Consider the following 21654-nt stretch of genomic DNA (forward strand, 5'->3'; position numbering starts at 1 on the left):
ACCTGCACTTGTGAAGTCATAACTTGTAGTTCTCAGACATTTGTTAACCCTCTGATACATCTATGGTCTCGCTGGACCCTTCTCTATAAAAGAGGTTGCTTTATTTTACCCTCTTTCCATTTAGTTTGGCTCAGAGGTCATATTCAGGTTACCAGCTGGATTCTACATGTTCTGACTTGCCTGTGGCCTGACCTCTGAAGGAGTCGAATGTTGCTAAAATAGAAATTCGGAAATAAAAATAGTTCCTCTTTCTTTTGAAGAAGTCATTTAAAACTCCAGTTAAGGGGCGCCTGGGTAGCTCAGTCCATTAAGCGTCCGACTCAATTTCAGCTCGGGTCATGATCTCAGGGTCATGAGATTAAGGCCCATGTCTGGTTCGTGCTGACTGTAGAGCTTGCCTAAGATTCTCTCTCCCTCTGTCCCTCCCGGCCTACCTGTACCCTCCTCACATGCATGCTCGCTCTTTCTAAAAACAAACAAAAATAAAAAAACCATGCCAGTTAAGTTGAGGGTGTTGTCATTTGTTTAAGGCCTTACAGAATAATGAGTTTTATTGAATTTGTAGGAGTAGCCACTCTGTAAAAGAACCAGTGTCTACACTTCACCGACTCTCCCAGCGACGCCGAAGAACCTACTCAGATACAGACTCTTGTAATGATATTCTTCTCGAAGACCCAGATAGTAAGTTACATGGGGCTCTGCCTCTCTCTTTGGCTTATTCTCCAGAATCGTTGTGGCACTCTTCAGGGTTGAAATAAATGAAGGATACTGATAGTTGGCACTGTGCTTTGCTCTTGGACTCATTCCTTACTTCAGAGCCAGGCGAACAGCACACAATGAACAGAAGCTCGTATTTCCTCTTACAGACATTGTTATTACCTTGTTATTACCTGAGAAGTGCTGAATACCTCTATGTAAGTGCCATATCTTTGATTTATATATATAACATCAAAATTTCTTCCCTCTACATTTTAGTAATCTCTTAGTAATGTTCTACTCCCACTATATTTACATTTCAAAAACATTTTAGAAGAAAGTGTGAATTGTGGGTAGGATTCTAGGGGAAAATAAAGGCAAGTTCTAAGATCAGAGGAAAAAAATCAGCATTGTTACTTAAATAATTTGAAATGGACAAGGAAAGTAAATTTTTCTGGTGGTGGTGCTAAATTGTAGTAGCATTTATTCCTGTACCTTTTTCTCCCTTTCTCTTTAAAGAGGCAGCATACTATGATTGAATACTTTAGGAAAGGTTTTGTGGTTTATGTTCAAATTTAGTTATTTTTCTCTTCATAGAGAAAGCTTTGAAAATATGTCAGAATATCTAGTTAGACAGTAGTGACCATGATTTCCAGTGAACACCAACAGGTCTTACTATTACAACTCCGTTAGTAGACTTTGGCTTTTCAGAGTCTTTACTCCTGCCCATGAAGCATGTGTGATGGAAATTATATACAGTTCCTAGTTTGGGCATAGGTCGTGTTCCAAGAATTGGTAAGTCTGTTGTTTGGAACACAGATTTTATTTCTCTTGTGGAAATGACATGATAAATGATGTTTAGATTTCTTTAGGTTGCCTGGAAAAGTCCAGCAAATCCTTGATTAAGGTAGAGCTGTTTTACTGAAACAGAAGGTTAAACAGTTTAATGAGAGGGCAAGATAAAGTTCATGAAGATTGGTGGAGTTTGGAGAGGGACTGCTGGTCATTTTCAGATTTTTAGAAGGTGATGGCCTCTTTTTTTTGTTGTTGTCCATTTTTCTTCCAGAACTGTATATTGATAGAGCACAACTCTATGCTCATTGCCATTTTTGAACTTAAGTTGGGACAGTGGGTAAAAGAAGGAAGGAAAAGGGGTGAGGGTGGAAAGGGGAAGGGAGAAAGAAACTTTCCCAGGCCAATTTAGTACAACTTAGAAGAGATAAGAGGAAGAGGGTTATAGGTTAGGCGTGGGAAGAAAAAGCCAGAGGCAGGTAACGTAGATTCTGATTTACCTTGTTCTTTTTGCCTGGTTTACATGACCCTTTGAATCTAGAGCCCATGAAAGAATTCTGTATGCTGCCTTGTACTTCTGTCTAGATGCTGTTCCTTTTTACTTTAAGGGGATCATTTTCATTTGTGATGGCGAAAATAGTTTTTTTTAAAAAAAATCCAGCCATTTTTCTTAGCTCTCTTAAGCACCCTGGTTTTGAATTTTTGAAAACAATTTTCATAAGCTCTCAGTGTGCATGTCTGTCCCCATTTAGCATTCCCATGGTTAGCTGTTAAGGAGTATAACAAAACTAGTCACATATACCTGCACACACATGTACACACATACACACGTGTGTCCGTATTTATATACATACATATATCTCAGTTCTCTAGGACGTTTTTTAAGTTGGGAAGTGTGGCTAGGTCAGAAGTTTTATCCTTAGATTTCCTTCTGTTTATCCTAAAGTTTAGTGTCTTAGTTAGTTGACAAAGTGGAGACTGATTTAGTGCTCTTCTTTAGAAAGTACGTGTCTTCGTGGCTGCCCCACTAGGAATATTTATCTTTTCCTTGAGAGAGAGAACGCCTTCTATTTTCTGTTAACTAGATCTTAAAAAATTACAAAAGTAGTAAACATTCATGGTAAATTCAAATAATATATACCAATAAAAGTGCAGTTGTTTTGAAATGGGGCCCTGCCAGTGTGTTTAGCTGTGTTCAGTTGGAGCTGCGGTGATAGTTCTGTGAGTCATATTCCAAGTGGAAATATGGGAACTTTCCGTGTGAGGTACCTTGTCAGCTTTGCTCAGAAAGTCTTAGATGAAAAGAACAAGACCTGAATTAGTCCTAGTTCTATTACCAATTGTGGGATCTTGGGTTAGGCATGTAACCTTTTTTGGGTCTTGTTTTTCTGTTGTTGGGTCCCCCCCACCTCCGAAAACAAGGAGGATGCTAACAGCATTACAACAATCAGGCTGAAAAATCATTAGTTAACTAAGACGATATTCACTTCAGCATGCATTTACTGACTGCCGTTATATGCCGGCCATGGTTCTAGCAGTGAACAAAACAAATAGCTCTCCTTCTGGTAGCTTCATCATCTATTTCATTAACTGTGAAGTTTCTCCTTATGACTGCCAGTAGTGGGAAAGTGAGATTTTTCTCTGTTAAGCAAACAATCAAAAAATTAATAGGAAACTGAAGGAATTTCACGTTCCTAAATAGGAAATTAAAAAAAATTTTTTTTCCACGGAGAACTGGAGTTAATATTGATAGGATGTTTAACCTTTTAATTAATTTCTTAATAGGACCTGTTCACTGTTCAAGAAATACGCTTAATGGAGATTTGGCATCAGCAACCATTCCTGAAGAAAGCAGACTTATGGCCAAAAAAAAATCTGAATTGGAAGATCCTCTTCCATCCTTCTCCTCCTGAGGAAATGGAAGTGTCCAACTTCCTCTAAGTATTGCTATGCAAAAGCTGCTGTAATTAAACTATGTTATAGGGAGTAGTTTTTCCCTTAGGATTTCTCTGCACTTTATAGAATACTGTAAAACAAACAAACAAAAAAACAACCCACATACCTTTGAAGTGTATTTTATCTTTATATAGTTTATTTGCAAGAGTATTTTCCTAATAACTTCACAGTATGAATGTGCATCTTTTTTTTTTTTTTTAAACAAATGATGGTGTAACATTTTGACCTCCATAAGGACAAATGTAGATATTTTTCTAAAAAACTGTGAGGGACTGACAGATTAGTCAGTGTGTATTGTAGCTTATAAACATGAAATCTTATAAACATAAGGTTTCTGTTTGACAGAAGTGTGATATATGTAACTTGTGCCATGGACCAGATGGTCACTTTACCCCAGCTAAAAATGAGTTACGATAGCAGCTTGATGGTGACTCTATTGTATTCCTTTAAGCAAAAGGAAACATTTAATATTCTAAATATTTTTAGCCCAAATACCGTGACATATTGAGGATTTTTTAAAAACCAGACTGTGCTGTCCTTCATATGTGAAGTTGACACTACTGATTTGTCAATACCAAATGTTGGGTTAAAGTATTTAACTTTTATTTATTTATTTTTCGGTTGCATCAAAAAATGATTGCATCCTAACTTTTATGACCTACCGAATTTAAGAGGTGTATACATTGTTATTTACATTGTTCTAGAAAAGAGGTTAATGTTGTAGTGACCTTGCTCACTTACACCAGAGAAATAAACGCCTTTCAATGGAAGAGGATTTTAGTGCTTTTTTCCTAAAATAGACATTAAGCTGCTGTTGTAAGGTATTATGTTTGCAGCTCTTTAGACTATCTAGAGACATTTTTTTAATTTATGACTATTTATACAAAAAAGGAATTCTGTCAAGGTGACTGCCCTACATCATTTGAGAATGGCATTATTTAAAGAACAAATAGCATTTTTTGGTAGTGCCTGTCCATACCTATTGTCAGTGTTTGCCTTGTAAACTGTTTTTTTTTTTTTTTAATTCACTTTGGAGTGATGGTTTTGTCCAAGGTCTTGGATGAGGAGCACTTTAAAACAAACTGGTTTGGTGTTTTTAAGTTAATCACATGTTTAATAAATACATGGTTTTTGCATTCAAATGCATCATATAATACATTGTATTTTTTACATTGTTGATACTCTGTCTAATCTTTATCAAGTGCTATTAGTGTTCTTTATTGCTTTGATTTTGTTTATATATTTGGACCTCCCAGTGAATGCACAAATGGGGCATATTTTTAGGTTTGTTGCCTATGAGCTTAGAATAGTGTGGCCTATTTCACTTTAAATTTCTCTCGTAGGTTTATGTGGGACATTTTTTTAAAGAGTTAATATTTGGTATTTACTTCACTAAAATAAATCTGTAATTGTAAGTTTAAAGTGGACATAAACAATCTAAATACATTAATATGCATTTAGATAAACTGTATGCTCCTTAAAAGTATTTGTGGTTTTAAATAGCATACAGGTCATTAGACTATATTAAGTGGATTTTTTCTTCTGCTCCTATGTTGTATTTCATATGTTTAATTTGAGAAAAGTTTAATAATGTAATAAGTTTCATGTTGAGTAATCAGAGTTTTTGCTTTTTTTTGTGGTAGTAAGAATTTGCATAGTGCTGAGATCATGAAAGTCAAGGTGCTACTGATAGGGAGTTTTTCAGGTCGGTATTTTTTTTTGAACCAATAGGTTTATAATGAAAACACTATAACAGGCTTTTGAACTCACAGGAAATAAATCCATTTTTTATTGCTTTATCCAAAAAGATGAGTTCCTGAACCGTTTTCTGTAAATATTTTTTAAAATAAAATACTATCATTTCTGGGTCGTATCATTTTTTCCCCCCTTGAAACAGGTGCTTTGAATAGGTGTTGCCATATTCCTCAGTATGGCTTTTATTGTTACTGGGACCTGCTTTTTCACCTTAGGAACCAACACATTTGTGAAATCCTCTTTTGGGGGGAGTCTAAATATACCCTGAATGACATCTAGGTTTGGATTAGTAGATTGATAACATGAAGCAACCTATAAAGCTTCAGTGAACCTTGTGTTTTGAGGAGCCCTGTGTTTAAGTATGGCCTGACTTTTCTGAATTTTAAGAAAAAGGTAAACCAAGTAAGAACAATTCTGTAAGAATTTTAGCTTGTCAGAATTTTCTATAACGTATAGATATTGGTTATTCCCTTGTTGCTTTGTCTAGGCCTTCGGGTTATGGAGGAGTTTGGAGACTTTTGGTAAATCATTGATCTTCTAAGCAAAGTCTGTGCTTGCTTTTCTAAGTGCCTGGTTTCTGTTGTGTGGGAACCCAGGCCTCCGTGGTTAAAGTGACTTTGATGCAAATTCTTTTCTAACTGGACTAAATTTGAATTCTGTTATGTTACATTGAATTATTGTGTTATCTTCAATCAGGACAAGTTGAGAAATGGATGCTGTCTCTTGAATTTAAGTTCTAAAGCGGGGGATGAAGTATCTTCATTTCCACAGTCACCAGGGAACCTTTGACCCTAAAGTGTAGGATTGCAGTGTGCATTATTACACTTAGTATTTAGAAATCATTACGACAATCTCAGGAAATATATCTTTGTATTATATTACTATTAAACTGCTGTTAATACTAATTCCACATACATTACTATATCATTAATTTGGACCCTACCAGTTTTTCCCTTTTTTTATTAAATGAAGTGCCTCCAGGTCTGTCCTTTGGCCACTCGGTGTAGAGGGTGTGTGCTGGCCTGAAAGAAAGCCCAGTGAGGCTGCTGGAGCTCCTTCCAGGAGGTCTCTCTTTCAGTAGCCCAGGTGGGGTAAGCAGGTTGTAGCTGGTAGAGAGGGTTTCATTTTCTTGACTTCCCAGTTCCCCCGTTCTCCTTTCTTTGAATTCATACCAAATTTGTTGATGAAAAACATTTAAAAAAATTGAGCTTTCTTTTTATTAAAAAGTAACTCATGCACATAGTTTATAATGAAAAAAAATAAAAGTTCCTCCTGGCCCCAGCTTAGTGCCCCAGAGGTAAGCACTTTCAACTCTTAGTGGTTTGTTCCTATTTGAAGCTATATTGTGTTCCTTTTTCTTGATTTATCAATTGCAGAAATGGTTTCTTGAGTTCCTTTCAGGGCAGGCAGAATTTGCTTTTCTTACATCTCTACCTCCGCCCTATTTCTTCCCCATCTCTCCCAGTCTCCCAATACAGGTTAGCTGCAGATTTTCATAAAATTATTAGCTATACAGTTGTTCCCCCTTAACTACTGTTTTGCCTTCTGTGGCTTCACTTACTTTGGCTTCAGTTACCCGCAGTCAGTGCCGGTCTGGAAGCAGGCGATCTCAGGTCAGTAGTAGCCTAACGCGTCGTCGTCACAGCACCTGCGTCATTCACCTCCCTTCGTCTCATCACGCAGGCATGTTATCATCTCATGTCATCACGAGGAGAAGGGTGAGTACAGTACAATATTAGAGAGACCACATTTGCTGAACTTTTATTGCAGTATATTGTCATAATTGTTCTATTTTATTGTTAATCTGTTACTGTGCCTAATTTATAAGTTAAACTTTATCAGAGGTGTATATGCATAGGGAAAAACATAGTATATATTGGGTTCAGTGCTCTGCAGTTTTGGACATCCACTGGGGGTCTTGGAATGGGTCCCCCAGGGTTAAGCGGGGGGGGGGGGGACTACTGTAACTGTTGGTCACTCGTGAACCCCATGGTGATCTATCATTGTTTCTTCTCTACTAGAACCTTATTTTCCCCAGAATTAATAACTGCCTGATTTTAAAATTTTGCTTGGTCTTTTATGTACCTATCACAAAGATTATCCGAAGGCTTTAGTGTTCAAAAACATATAATCTATCAGTTCTTTTTTTTTTTTTATTTTTGACCTTTGGAGACCTTTCTTCCACAATCCTTTGTCTTCTGCCATCTGGACTGTTGCTTTACAGGCTGGTGCATGGCTCAGCAGTCATTTTGGGACCTCTTTCGTTTTTTAGGCTTAGGTTGGATTTTCTGTTTATTGGATCCTATGACTTCCTCTTTCTTGATTCACTGCCCCCTTTTGTTTTTTTTTTTAAAGATTATTTATTTATTTGACAGAGATAGAGACAGCCAGCGAGAGAAGGAACACAAGCAGGGGGAGTGGGAGAGGAAGAAGCAGGCTCATAGCGGAGGAGCCTGATGTGGGGCTCGATCCCACAACGCCGGGATCACGCCCTGAGCTGAAGGCAGACGCTCAACCGCTGTGCCACCCAGGTGCCTCCACTGCCCCTTTTTTGCTAAAGTGTATTCACCCCTGAAAACTTCCTAGGAGAAGGTGTGTGAGAGGTAAAGATTTTGAGCCTTTACAGGTCTGAAAATATCTCTACTCTTAATTTATTGGTAGTTTGGAGTATATGTTGAAAATAATTTTTTCTCAGAATTTTAAAGGCAGTGAGGCATTGTCTTATTGTATGCGTTATTTTTATGAGGATTCTGATACTAATTTTTACATAGACCAGCTTTTATACTCTAGAAGCTTTTAGGAGCTTCTCCTTACCCCTGACATTTCATGACGTGTCGGTCTTTATTGATTCATGTTGATGAGTACTCTACTTGGTGGAGTCTTTCAATTTGTAGACTTGTCTACCTCAATTCTGGGAATATTTTTGTGTTATCTTCTGATAATTTTCTCTCCTCCATTTTCTCCATCCTATCTTTCTAGAATTTCTGTTTTTTTGAATGTTGGATCTTTCAGATTGATCCTCTAATTTTAAAAATCTTTCTGGTTGCTCGTTGAGTTGTATTATATATTATCTTCCAGCTCTCTTGAATTTTTTTTAGCTATGTGTTTTAATTTCTTTTTTTTTTTTTTAAGATTTATTTATTTTTAGAGAGAGAGAGAGAATAAGAGGGGGTGGTGAGGGGCCAGAGGGAGAGGGAAAGATAGAATTTCTCAAGCAGACTCCCTGCTGAGTCCGACATGGGCTTGATCTCATACCCTTGAGATCATGACCTGAGCCCAAATCAAGAGCCAGATGCTTAACTGACTGAGCCACCCAGGCGCCCCTGTATTTTAATTTCTAAGATTTTTTTTTCCCTCTTCCTTCCTTCCTTTTTTTTTTTTTTTTTAAAAATATATAATATCCTGTTGCATTTCAGTGGAGATCTTTTCTTTGGATCCATTCGGTTTCTCTAGAAACCTGGGTTTTGGTAGCAGGGTAGAAAAAGAGGGCTGAGGACCCCACATTTTATGTGGTGACTTTTACTTAATCTCCTACTTTCAGCCTCTCCATGCACTATCTCCCCCCCCCCCCCGGGTTCTTCTATGAATGGTGATCCTTAGGTCACCTGTGGATGGAGGTTGGGCGTAGATGGGTTGTCTGGCTAGGGAGAGGACCTGGGGTCGTTACTTTTTATACAGACTTCTAGTCCTATGTTGAGCCCTATACTTCCAAGTCCTGAATTTGTTAGGTGTTTGGTAGAATGTATATGTGGCTTCTCTCTTCTGAGTGGTAAGGCTTTAACTTCCTCCCTTCTGCTAGGTTAGTTACCACGCCTCCTTCTGGTTTTTATTTTTACAAACTCTGTTAAAATCTCATGGCTCTGTAGTCTGTTCTCTTTGTCTTTATGGATTAATACCATTTATATTCCTTTAATGTCTTTTTGATGGGGTTTGGAGGTAGAGAAAATAAATACAAGTGGTCATTCTACCATATTTAACTAGAAGTCTAGATTTGAATTCAAATAGTAGAAGATAAAATTTCTTGAGTACTCTATAATTTATTGTTTCCCACTCTCTAATGATTTTTGATTAATACGATTGATTCTACTGCACTACCAACCTCATAGGGTATTGTGAGGATTAGAAGAGTCAATGCATATGAAGTGTTCAGAACAGTGCCTGCCTGGCACACGGTTATGTGTTAAGTCAGTGTTAGCTATTGTTAATATTGTTGGTACCATTATTATTTTTACAACTATCATGCTTAATTCAGTAATCCATTTAGACTTGGATTAAGATGTTTTCATCATAGGAAGAATTATTGACATATGGGAAAATCTAGTGTTTAATAATATTGACCCTATGTTTAACTAGACTTTATATGAAATGTTCAGGTATTAAGGGTTATCTTTCTAAGACACATTAAAGCCTTAAAAGTCCAATCTGTAATTATTACTGTGTAAGTTTTTTAAGTCTATAATAACAATTTTGATGTGTTTTTAAGCTTTATTGGTATTGCATTTGGTCATCTACATATGAGGCATAGAAAATAAACTTATGGAGATAATTGTTTATTATGCCTTATCTACAGCCAGTAGATGTAATACTCTTTGAATATATAGGGTATAGAAATAGCGAAATGGTGGACTCCAATCCCAGGATTTATGACCTTGTGAATGGTTGTAAGTTTTCAGAAAATATTGTGAATTTATACATCAGAATGTCTGCATTTGCTCAATTTTAAGTATCTCCTTTGTATCTACATTGACTGTGTGCTATTACTGAATTCTAATTCTTAGAGGTGAAATGGGATTAGGTGCTCACAATCCTGTTTTTATGGATAGTGAGCTGCATACTTTGGAGAAGGGTTTTTCTTTTTTTGAAGGATTTTTATTTATAAGGAGATTTGAATTCTCTCTCACTAAAATAGAGTTCCATGGTTGTGACAAATGGCTGTAAATATTAATACCACTAGAGATGAGGAATTTTTCTACAAAAGGAATGGCTAGTTTCTTAGTGTGAATAAACCTCTTTGCAAATTATCAGGTTAACTCTGGTAGTACAGATGAAACAGGGAGACATGGCCAGGGTGAAGACTGTGCCTGCTCTTAGCTTGACGCAGGCATTTCCCCCTTCCCTAGATGTGAATGTAATTGTGCCCCCTGACTATTTGCTTTGATATTTCCTCTCTAAAGCTTTGATGTCTACGGCTTTGGAGCCCTTATGCTGCCTTTTCTCCAAATGCAGTAACTAATCTAGTATATTTTTATAGGATAGAATTTTTCCTTTCTGTCCCAGAATGTGCTTTCCCCAAAAAAGTCTTTTGTTGGTCTCTCCGATAATAAAACATTTGTAATACTTAACTACAGGCCGGTTGCTTACCTCTTATACCCTTTTAACAAAGAGAGTAAAGTACAGCATACAAAAACACCGAAAATATGCAGAACCAGGATTAATTCATACATGACTGATCAGCATGATGAACATTTTGTTACTAGATCCTGACATTCTAAGTGTTTATATTATCCGTTTATTTTATTTAGTATTTTTAGTTCCTATGCTTCTGGACTAGTGTTATTTGCTGAATAAATAACCCACAAAAGCCAGAATTTATAGATAGCAGGGTGGATTAGATTTTTATTAATTGTGATGGACAAAACAAATGAATTAATGTACAGGGATATTAACAAATTAAGCAATTCCTTTGACATCAGTGAAGGACTCGTTTTGTATGGGTGATGTATTCAGAATATCAGTGATGATTAAAATGTATGACTATAACGAATTCTTTCTTAGTTTTAGTCTGTCACAGTGAGAGGAGGATGCTGTTGATATTCTTTGTGCTTTTGAAAATTTGTTACAAAGACTGTTTTACCTGCTTAACTCTCAATAGAAAGTATATTACCAGATTTGGTAGTACAGGGACAGTTAGGAACAAAGGAGAGAGAATAGTGTCATGAAGGGAGCCACAGCCACCATGAGCTATACCCACACACTCTTTTCTTTCCCGGCCTCTCTTGGCATTAGCAGGCAGCGGTGTCATTTTGGGTGAGATTAGCAGTTTGGGAATAAAGACTAACGAGTTATGTGCAATGAAGGGGAGGCATTCTAGGGAAACTTGTCAGCCCCACTCCGTGCCATCATCTTCTCCCAGGACTCTGGACTTAATTTCTGAGAGAGCTGGGTTATTTTCCACCCTTCCTCTTATTTTTTTTTTTTTTAAGTTTTTTTTTAAGCAGTACCTGAATATATTCTCTTTATTAAATTATCATTTAGACAATACAAAGAAAGTGAAATTTCACCTTGACACCCCCATTTCTCCTGAGATAACCACTCTTTTTTTTGGTGTGTACCCTTAGAGACCTTTCCCGATGCACTAACTTGTCTTTTAGGTGGGTGTATGCAGTTGTTCACATGAGCTCTTCAGTAGCAAGGTGGCATGTCTCTGTGATACAGCTGGTAATAAAGAAGGAGGTAACTCTATGTTTCTGCACAAGTATTTTTGGTGTGTGATGGTAGAATAATTCTGGCCTCTGCCATTGTTGACCTGACCAGCATTTTAGCTCTTTTATTTTCTTTTTAATCCCCCTGTGCAAGGAGCTATGAATTGACTGCTTTTTTCTGGATAGTTAGAATGAGCCCATTTTCTTTTGAAAGGCAGTCATAGAATTTCTAGTGCATTTCTTTAATTGCGTGTGCACAAACGTGTGCATGTATGTCTGGGCGTATGGTTTCTTGGTTGTGGACAATGGAACCTGGAATTGTTTTGTTTTGAGATGTGGCTTTACACTGAGTTTCACAATTGATTTTACAAGTTGAGCTACAAAGAATAAAACCAGTCTGCTGGAGAAATTACCATGACTCAGTCAAAACAGAGTTGTGTTTTTTGTTTGTTTGGCAGCAATCAAAAGCGTGGCCCAGAGACAGTAAGTGTGAAGCATCCAGATTTCTGTCTTGGAATGTATACATGTCCATGTGGTTAATTGACAAATTTACATGGTAAACGAACATACAATAAATATCTTTTAAGTCTTATCACCCGACTGTACTTGAATTAAATAGGAGATTTCTATACTGCACCCTTTTCTGTGGTATTTGTGGTTGCTAGGAGTTGCTAGGTTCCGAGTGTGTCAGCACGCCTTCAGGGGTAGCATGCCCAGAAGATTGTGTGGAGTCCCTTGCTATGATGCCTCATGCTGGGTGAGGCCTTACAGTATATGCAACTGGTATTTGGCTTACGTTTGTTTGTTTGTTTTCTTGTTTTGCAGTGGTTGGCTGGAGAGAAGTGTGCGGCAGTAAAGAATAACCTGTGGTTCATAGAATTGTGACCATGGATGGCAGACTGTCTTTTTTCCTTCGTTCCCACTCTGACCAGTTAGCTGTAGCTTCCAGGGGTTCTGAGTTTGAGGCTGGGACCAGCAGAGAGAAACCCACCTACTTGATTAATGATGTCTGCCATGGGCTTGGTGGGAGGGCGTGGGGAATGGTGGCAAGGGTATTCTGTCATCCAGAAGATAGGGCAATGATTGTGGCTCGACTTTGCATAACTTTGCTAGATTACATTTTTTAAGCACTCAAAATAAACAAAGTTGAACAACTCATCATTGATCCTTGTTTTCAGTTTACACCATCACACGAGGAGGAATTTAACCATATGTATATATTTTAAATGGGAACAAAACTAGCCCATCACCTATTCAGGCCAAGTGTGTACGAGTGCCTAAGTAACACACGCCGTTGACTTACTAGCAGTGCCTTTGTGAATGCGAAGCCCTTTGCAACCTTGACGTGGTGCTCAATCAGGAAAAAGACCCAAAATAGTGCCATACTTTTAAAAAACTTGAAAAAGTCTGAGATTGGCAAGTGAAATTCAATAGCCTACCAGTGCTTTATGTAAGTCACCTTTTGTGTCAGTCGCCCTTGGTCATCACTTGAGAGAAGAGTTCTAGTTCATCTGCAGTTTTGTGTAAGTAGCAACCCTCTTTAGAGTTGTCCCTTCTCCTTGCTGTTTTTTGTTTTGTTTTGTTTTTTTAAATAGAAGCCATGGTTTTTGGCGGTAGGCGAGGAGAGGGGGCATTTGTAGATTGAAACTTCTTTCTTGCTTTTGTGAATCAGGCCACATTGGCCACACAGTGTCCTTGAATATGGCTTGAGTCATGAAGCCTAGCAAAATGTACCAGTGACCTACTGTTTTTTGGCCTCCGAACAGTGTATTTCGAGGACACGTGGCTTCCTTTACCATAATGTTTGTCACTTTCCAACTCCTGTAGGTGTTTTTTCTTTCTTTTGCGAGAGTATGAAGGAAGGAAGTGAGTGGGTATAGTTTTAGATGAGGTTTTTAATAGTTCAGATTCATTACTAGCTTGATCTAGAGAAAATAAGACAAATGATCTTTTTTTTGCCCTCTGGTTTTCAAATTCTGTATTTTATCTCAGCCTTTCCTTTTGCCTGCTCTGAAGAAATCATGGTTGTATGTTATGTTATAAAAATCATGGTTGAATGTTAATAAGTTTCTAAGAGCTTTACAATATTATCTAGCCAAAGAGAAAGTCATAGGAACTTTTCCCATTCTGCTTTTCCTTTTTAAATATTCTTATTCCCTTTATCTTTTTCTCCATTTTTAATGGCTCAAACAAGATAGAAGTATTTTTTTAATTGAGATATAATTGACATATAACATTATATTAGTTTCAGATGTTTAAGATAATGATTCAATATTTGTAACTTTTTCTCCATATTTGATTAAGAGTACAGAGTCCCCCAAAAGAGCCTCCTCAGTATCTCCGTATTTGGTGGACTGTTTTGGAAAACAAAAGAATCACTTGAGAAAGGTGGTGAGTTCAAGAGGGCACTTAAATTTAGGATAGCTTATATATTTATTCAATTTAAAAAATTTGTTCAGTCAATATTCATCGACTACGAAGTACTGTTTTGTTAGCATTCCATCTTTGCTTTGTAATTTTTTAAAAAAAATATTTTATTTATTAGAGAGAGAGAGCACAATCAGGGGGAGAGGCAGGTAGAGGGAGAAGCAAGGAGCTAAGCAAGGAGCCTGATGCAGGACTCGATCCCAGTACACTGGGATCATGACCTGAGCAAGGCAGACACTTAACCGACTGAGCCACCCAGGTGTCCCTTTGCTTTGTAATTCTTGAGTGCGCTTAAAACTCAGTGCTTTATTTTTAATAGTTTAGATAAATTGACTGCCTTAAATATAACTGGCTGTCCTAAATTTTCACCTTTTTTTAGTTAATTGAATAGTATTTATTATTCACATTTGCACACCAGCTGTTGTTTTACCTCAATGCAAATAAGCAAGCATTGGAAAATATTATGGTTGTTTGAAAATAGCTTTTTCTTCATGTGTATAAATGTTATTAAAAACATAAGCACATGATTTTTTCTTTTTTGGCCTTTGAAATGTTTTTATTTTGGGTTAGTCATAACTAGTGCACATAATGGTTCTTGCAGCAAGAGATTGTGGGTATTTAATGAACAGTTTGTAACTTAAGAAGTTAAATCAATCGGAAATATTGAAACTGATAGAAAAACTAGTCTCTATATAAAGCTTAATGACCTAATAGCAAATATGGCTTTAGATTGATATAACTAAGCACTTTAATCTTGAAACATTCTTAGAATAGGATTTTGTTCTCAGGGGAAAAATAAACTTCATTTTAAAGTATATGTATACTTACTTTGCGAGTATTCTTTTTTCTCTTTGAAATGCCAAAAGGTGTACTCTCTATTTTTGTTATGAAAATTCTACTTGTTTAAAGTATTGTAGCAATTTTATAAATCAATAAAACTGAGCCATGTCAACAGCGTGGGGGAAGCTTTAATAAATTTGCTACATCACTAAGAAAAACTTAAGAACAGCATGTATTGAAAGTTTAGGAAGGGTAATCCTTTGCTTTTAAAATAATGTGACAACTGGTTTGCTGCACACTTAAATGTAAAATCTGATTGGCTAAATTAAAGTTAGTGCTGTGACTTGAGAAAAGATAGTAGTAGAAGTAATAGTTAACATTTAAATGAAAACATTTAATGGGTCACCTGATTTGGCCAGATCAGGGGTTCTCCCCCTCAGCTGTACATTAGAAACGCCCAGGAGCATTTAAACTTGCTGATGGTTGACGAGACCAATTACAGCAGGATCCTTAGGCGTGGGACCCAGTTATCGATATTCTTAAAGCTCCCCTGAGATTCCAATGAGTAGCGAAGGCTGAGAACCACTGAGTTAAGTGGAAGCTCCCTCTCCTGATTGTTACATTTAAGAGATACATTAGAGAGCATTAAAGTTTGGGACCATCATGTAACAGCCAGAGAGCCAACCATTTTTCTAGGTCCTTAGTAGTGTGGCCTGAAGATCAGCAGCATCGGCTTCACTTGGGAGCTTATTGGAAATGTCGAATGTTGGGCCCCTACCTCAGATCTGCTGACCTCAGGTTCAGCTGTAAAAAGGTGCTGAAAGCTTGAGAGATGCACTGTTGCAGGTGGTATTAGGGTAAATGTAGCTCTTGATACATCCTGCCTTCTGCTGCTTTCTCTGGCTTTCTGTCCTAAGTAAGTCGTGATCTTTCCATACAGGGTTGGAAAATGAAATAGTACTGTGTGCTCACGTCAGCAGGTTACGAGCCAGAGATGATTTTTCTAATCTGGAGCACATGTGAAGGAAATGGGGCCCACTGTCACATCACCACCGAGCTCCACGCTCCCCAAGGTAGGGAAAGAAAAAGGCCCTGAAAGAACGGTCGCAGGCTGCAGGCTACGCTCTCTCAGTCCCCGCACACAGCTTTCCTATGTGTTAAGGAAAAATAAGTTGTAGTCTCTGCAGGGATATAACCTTATGCACATCTTTACTTTGATAATTCTTTGGAAAGAGAAAGAAATTTCCCTTTAAGTAAGAAATTTACTCATCCCAGTGGAAATGAAGAAAACCAAATCTTCCAAGTACTCTGGAATAATGTCTGTCTAGTGCCCAGCTCTCAAAACCCCCCTTACCATGGCTGGGGTCCCCTACCTTAAACATTCCAGGAACTCTCCGTTGGCTTCCCTCCGTCTAAGGCATCCACAGAGACCAGGCAGATTGCCTCCTTCCTTGAAGGTGGGAAAGGTTCTTTTCTGTTACTTCCTTAGAGCCCATAACGTGGCGTCCAGAGAGCTGTTGGCTCTCTTACCTGCTGTCTGTTCACATGACATCTTGTTGGATCAAATAAGCACCCTATTTCCTGGCTATACTGCAGATGCCAGTGAAGAGGAATTTTCTACACTGGCACTGAGGAGCCTTTTTATGGGGAGTGACCTGAGGGCATCTTGCTGTCTACCCTGTCCTGGAACCATAATGACCCTGAAAGGTGGAACAGAACCCTCTTCTCCCTCTCTCCTGCCCTATCTCTCCTGCCCTCTCACTCTCCTGCAGGTTTGAATTTTGGTGTTGTGAAGGGGTGGCAAGACCATGCTGGGAAATGGGGAGCTGGCCTCTCATTCCAGTTCTGCTACTATGTGGCTTTGGACATGTTATTCAAAAACCCTAGATGTCAGTGTTCTCCCCTTGTAGCTTTCTTTCTGTTGGATCTCTCCACTTGGGGCTCCATTTTCTTCTTAGTGGTCCTTCCTTTTATTAGATAGGGGATCTCAGCCTCCCATCTGGTCTTGGCCTGATGGACCTGGTGGTGTCCCTTCTCTGCATCTTCTTCAGGTTGTTCTAGGCAGGGACATAAGATTAGAGGAGGACGTGGGCACAGTTCTCAGCAGATCGGGGCTGGGGGGAGTGCCCGTGTGCCTCACCTGACCACAATGCTCTAGACAAAACTGGCAGCTGATTTCAAAGAGCTGATTAACAAAGAGCCGATTTCATTCGTGCAGTTACAACTGCAGGGAAGACTTCCGCTCTCGTGTTCCTCTCTAAGGCTGAGACTGGGGTCAGATAGGATTTCCTCAACAACCCTAGAAACCTCCCCTACAACTCAGGAGATGTGTACGTTCCATCCTTAGCAAGGAGCACTTGTCGTCGAGGCTCTACTGGTTTAGGAGCATCTGGTTTGGGGGGGCCCTCCAAGAAGTACTCATCCACACCAGGCTCATCCTCAACCCCTCTTCTGGCTGCAGAAGGAAAGGAATCCTGAGCACTAGAGCCCTGGATGGGTTTCCAAAATGGGGCTCACCACTGCCTCTTTCTGTGGGAGCTATGTGTGGGTATTTCTCAGATGCCTTGGCATCTATCTGCCCTCTGAAACATGTAGGGCAGTATTTCTTAAGCTTTTTGAATCACTGACATCTTTAAAAATGAAATGAAAACTAGGAGTCATAATCCCTAAAAAATATACATAGGCATAATCTCAGTATGTTCACAGACCCCTAAAGATTCGTTGATAAGCATGAATTTCAGGTTTGAAGTACTGACTTTCAGGACATGCTGTCTTTTCCACAGGATTCCTGACACACTAGAAAGCACTGCATGCTCTCTGCCCTTACTTGCTTCCTACCTTTTCTTAAAATGGGGTAGGAGTGAATGGCGGTCATCCCCACAAGCCACATTCCCACACTGCATCCTCAAGGGAGCTCAGCTTGCTGGGCTGGACTCTTCTACCTCCCCACTGGCAGCTCCGTGGCAGCAGTCATTGTCACTGAGAAGGCTGTGGGCAGTGAGGTGTCCTATCATCTCCACAGGGTCCTTCTTTCCCCCACCTCTTGTGTACCCACAGAGGCTACCAGCCTGACTTTATCATTGTATTCCTAAGACCCCAACCTTAAGAAAGACCTTTCCAGGTATGGTTATAAAGCCCCAGAGGTATAATTACAGGGCCATTATGGGCTAGAAATTTGGTGGTAGGTAAATGTCTTCCTGTGAATGCTTCCCCAGGAGGAAACAGGCTCTTTGATGTAGAATGGCAAATAGACATCATAGCTATCTCAGACTAGCTAAAGACTTTGTAAGATTTTTTTTTTTTGTTAAAGATTTATTTATTTATTTATTCGACAGAGATAGAGACAGCCAGCGAGAGAGGGAACACAAGCAGGGGGAGTGGGAGAGGAAGAAGCAGGCTCCCAGCAGAGGAGCCTGATGTGGGGCTCGATCCCATAACGCCGGGATCACGCCCTGAGCCGAAGGCAGACGCTTAACCGCTGTGCCACCCAGGCGCCCCGAGACTTTGTAAGATTTGATCAAGTAACTACTTTGCTTAAATTTCCTTCATGTTTCTCTTTACCTCTTAGGGAAAGGCCCAAACTCTGTAATGTGGTTTATGAGGCCTATTGCAATGCTACCCTGCCTCTTGCCCCCAGCCCTCCTCCAGAGGAGGACGAGCCTTACTCTTTTTTCTACCTTTTTGAAAGCAGGGTGCTCTCCCTTGCCCCCAGGCCTCTGCAAGTGCAAAGGTCCTCTGCCTACAAAGCCCCACCCTGCTTCTCCTTATCTCCTCCCTACTTCCGGGGGAAGCTTTGACAAGGAACTCCCTCGCCCCAGCAGTGTGCTTTCAAACACTCTGGATTTTTTTTTTTCTTAACCGTAGCACTGAATTTCATTTCTTAGGTGATACTCAGTTCCTCTTGTGAAGACATAGTCCTGTTTACACCTTCCATGTTTCCACCTGCCGTAGCCTGGCTCAGCCTGCATGCAGCATGATGAAAAGTGTTCCGTCATCAATTAGCCTAGCTCTGTATCACCTCTTGGAGAATCACAAAACGTTTAGCCTCAAGAAATACAATAGCCCAAGTCCTAAGTTTATTTGGTTGAGGAACACTTTTTTCACAGCACCTACCAACATCCTGAGGAAAAAAGTTTGGGAAATACTGATACAGAGATACCAAAATGCATAAAGTTAAGCTGTAAGCTTTCACTTTTTGTAACCTTAGACTAAAAATTGATGGGCCAAACTATTTTTAAAAATTCTTCTATTTATCTAGCAGACACTGTTTTCTCCTATTACAGGGAAACTGGACTTTCTCTGAATTTTTCAAAGGTGTATTTGGGGCAGAGTAAACAAATACAAATTTCTCTTTTTGGAGCACAAGCATAAATCATTGTTCTTGAATCAGTCTCCATAGAGGCTGTCAATTGAATTTGTTACTTTACCAGCTGTTTGCGATTTACGTCCCCCCCCCCCACCTGCGTCATCTATATAATGAGCTACTATTGAACGCAGGTAACTCGTTCGCGTGGCCGCCCCACGCTGCCTGCCTAGGCCACGGGCTTCTGCTAAGGTATAAATAGAGGTCAGACCTTGCCCCTGGCTGGATAGGTCGTTGCACTCACACTCTCTCCCGGGCCCAGCCTGGCTCTCAAGGCCTGGGAGCTGCAACTACAGAAGTGTGAAATGCTTTCGACTTTAGAGTTCTCATGAGTATGGACTGTATCTCAGCCACGGATGGGACATGTGAGAATATTGGCACGTTGGAGCTGAGCATCCTCCCCAGGAATCACCCAGCAAGTTCTGCCTCTCATTTTAAGGTAAGAATAGGCATTTAAAATGGTTACGTGATGTTGCAGATGCTGTTGGTACTGCCCAGGCCCCCAGGGTAAGTGTACCAGACCAGGTTTCTTGAGTGGTGGCTCTTTAGTTGCCCTGGTCTGCAGAGACTGCTCTGGCCAACAGGTGTTCCTCTTTGTCTGGGAGGTTATTTCCCTCCCCTCCCTCGGCCCCTCAAACTCACAGCCTGCGGCCACTGACTGTCCTTGTCTCTTCACTACATTCTTCAGGGATAGGGTCTACGTTATCTTACTCATCTGTGTTGTTTCCAAGGGTGTCTAACACAAAATATTGTGAATTGTAGATGTTCAGTATTTTTGATGGATTTAGTTGAATTGGTCCCCATAAAAATATTTTTCTTGATAATCTAAAAAGATTTAAGCTGTTATTTTGGGGGATTTTTGTTAAGTTTTGAGAATAAATTTATCCATGAGAATCAAATCTGTGCTTTAAAAATTGTTGACTATAGTTAACACAATAATTCAAATATTTGCTTTAGAGAACCTATTGACATGGGCCATTTTGAATTCGATTTACTCTATCTTATCTGTGGTCATTTCTGTGATTTGTGAAGTCATACTCCCCAACCCTAGAATTTCACAAAAAAAACAACCACACATTTTGAGGTGCAGATAGCTTGCTTTATTTTGTTGTTACTATTTCTCAAGGAGGTCCAACAATTGTAACTAACAATTGAATTTATACCTGCATGAAAGGAACTACATCAAATTGACATTTTGGGCAGTTAGTGATGGTGTAGTTGTTTATAATTTAACGACAGCCTTATTTTGTTGTTGTTGTTTTGTTTTGCTGTGGCTCATTGCTTAGTTGCCCCAGTTTCTCAGGTTTAAATTTAAATTTAGAGCTACCACACGAAGGCGTTGGCTGCACCCCAGAACCTCCAAGAGTTGACACTGCCCTGGCATAGGAATACTTGAATAGCTTGGTGAAATGGAGGGATGGCCAGGCGATGTTACTTTTCCAAGCTATCCCCGCACTCTCTATGGTCAGAAACAGTGTAGAGGAGCGAACAGAGTGTTGGCCGTTACACTCTGCTCTGGTAGTATTTAAGTCATGATAATTTAGAGTGTGACATCATCAGAGAAAATGTAAGACGTTAAAGTGTTGCTTACAGGAGGGTAAATGCAAACATCACCAATGCCTTACATTTCTGATTCAGTAGGTATTGGTGCACATGTCCGGTTACGTGCATGGCATCATCTTTTAGGTGGATAGGACTTCTTCAGTGGGGAATTTCTCAACCCATTGAGGCATACTTAGACATCAACATTATGTTGAGGCACAAAGATTGATTAAGTGTTGAGCAGGGTATTCGTTCCATAAGAAACTTTCTCCTACCAACAGTTAGTTTCAAAAGTTTACATTGTAAAATGTCATAAAATAAATGGTACAAAACTTTATAACCGTTAATCCGGCTATGTACAGTATGTACATGTCACTAGAAAATGTATAATATTCTTAGGTCAACAATTATGAAAGATTGAAATGTCTAATTTTGAACTTTGACTCATTTAGATTGATACAAAACTACTTTTTCTTTTGAATATTTACAGATCAGAAAGATTAGTCCATGTGAATCATTTGTGAAAGGTTAAGAATGAGTATGAATATGAGGAGCACAGGCCCTCTTACATGGATCGAATATTTATATTCACAGTGGCAGAGTCAGATCCAAATTCATTCCCTAAGCTCAGGGTATAAAGTCCACCATCTTGTTTCTGTACGTCCATGATGATGAGAGTTGTCAGGTCATCTGTGTTTTCAATGTGGAATCGCCCATGTTGTTCTTGGTTTTGAATTTTTCTTCCGCCACGGGACCATATTATTTCCGGGGTAGGCTCACCCGTAAAAGCACAGGCTACTGTTAAAACTTTGCCCTCATCAATGCTGATGTCAGAGGGAAGCGCTTCAATTTTAGGTGGAATTCCTTTATGGAACAACAACAAAAATGTTTTAGGATCATTGAAAACATGATTTGCTTTCT

At 39.1% G+C, this 21654-nt stretch overlaps 2 protein-coding genes across 6 annotated transcripts in view; one reads left to right on the forward strand and one right to left on the reverse strand.

The window, feature by feature from the left end:
* The window catches only part of PLEKHA3 (pleckstrin homology domain containing A3), a 40152-nt gene extending 19585 nt beyond the window's left edge, over nucleotides 1-20567 (forward strand). For all 4 annotated transcript variants that reach the window (XM_045806214.2, XM_045806212.2, XM_045806211.2 and 1 more), the window contains 2 exons: nucleotides 566-681; nucleotides 3274-20567. In XM_045806214.2, coding sequence (XP_045662170.1) covers nucleotides 566-681; nucleotides 3274-3401 — 244 coding nt within the window. In that variant the 3' untranslated portion in view covers nucleotides 3402-20567. The remainder of the gene's footprint in view (nucleotides 1-565; nucleotides 682-3273) is intronic.
* TTN (titin) overlaps nucleotides 20269-21654 on the reverse strand; it is a 268971-nt gene continuing 267585 nt past the window's right edge. For both annotated transcript variants that reach the window (XM_087861792.1, XM_087861790.1), the window contains one exon: nucleotides 20269-21597. In XM_087861792.1, coding sequence (XP_087717918.1) covers nucleotides 21299-21597 — 299 coding nt within the window. In that variant the 3' untranslated portion in view covers nucleotides 20269-21298. The remainder of the gene's footprint in view (nucleotides 21598-21654) is intronic.

This window comes from Ursus americanus, chromosome 1, assembly GCF_024610735.1.
Source record: "Ursus americanus isolate L20-20 chromosome 1, mUrsAme1.1.p, whole genome shotgun sequence".
NCBI classification, from domain to species: Eukaryota; Metazoa; Chordata; class Mammalia; order Carnivora; family Ursidae; genus Ursus; species Ursus americanus.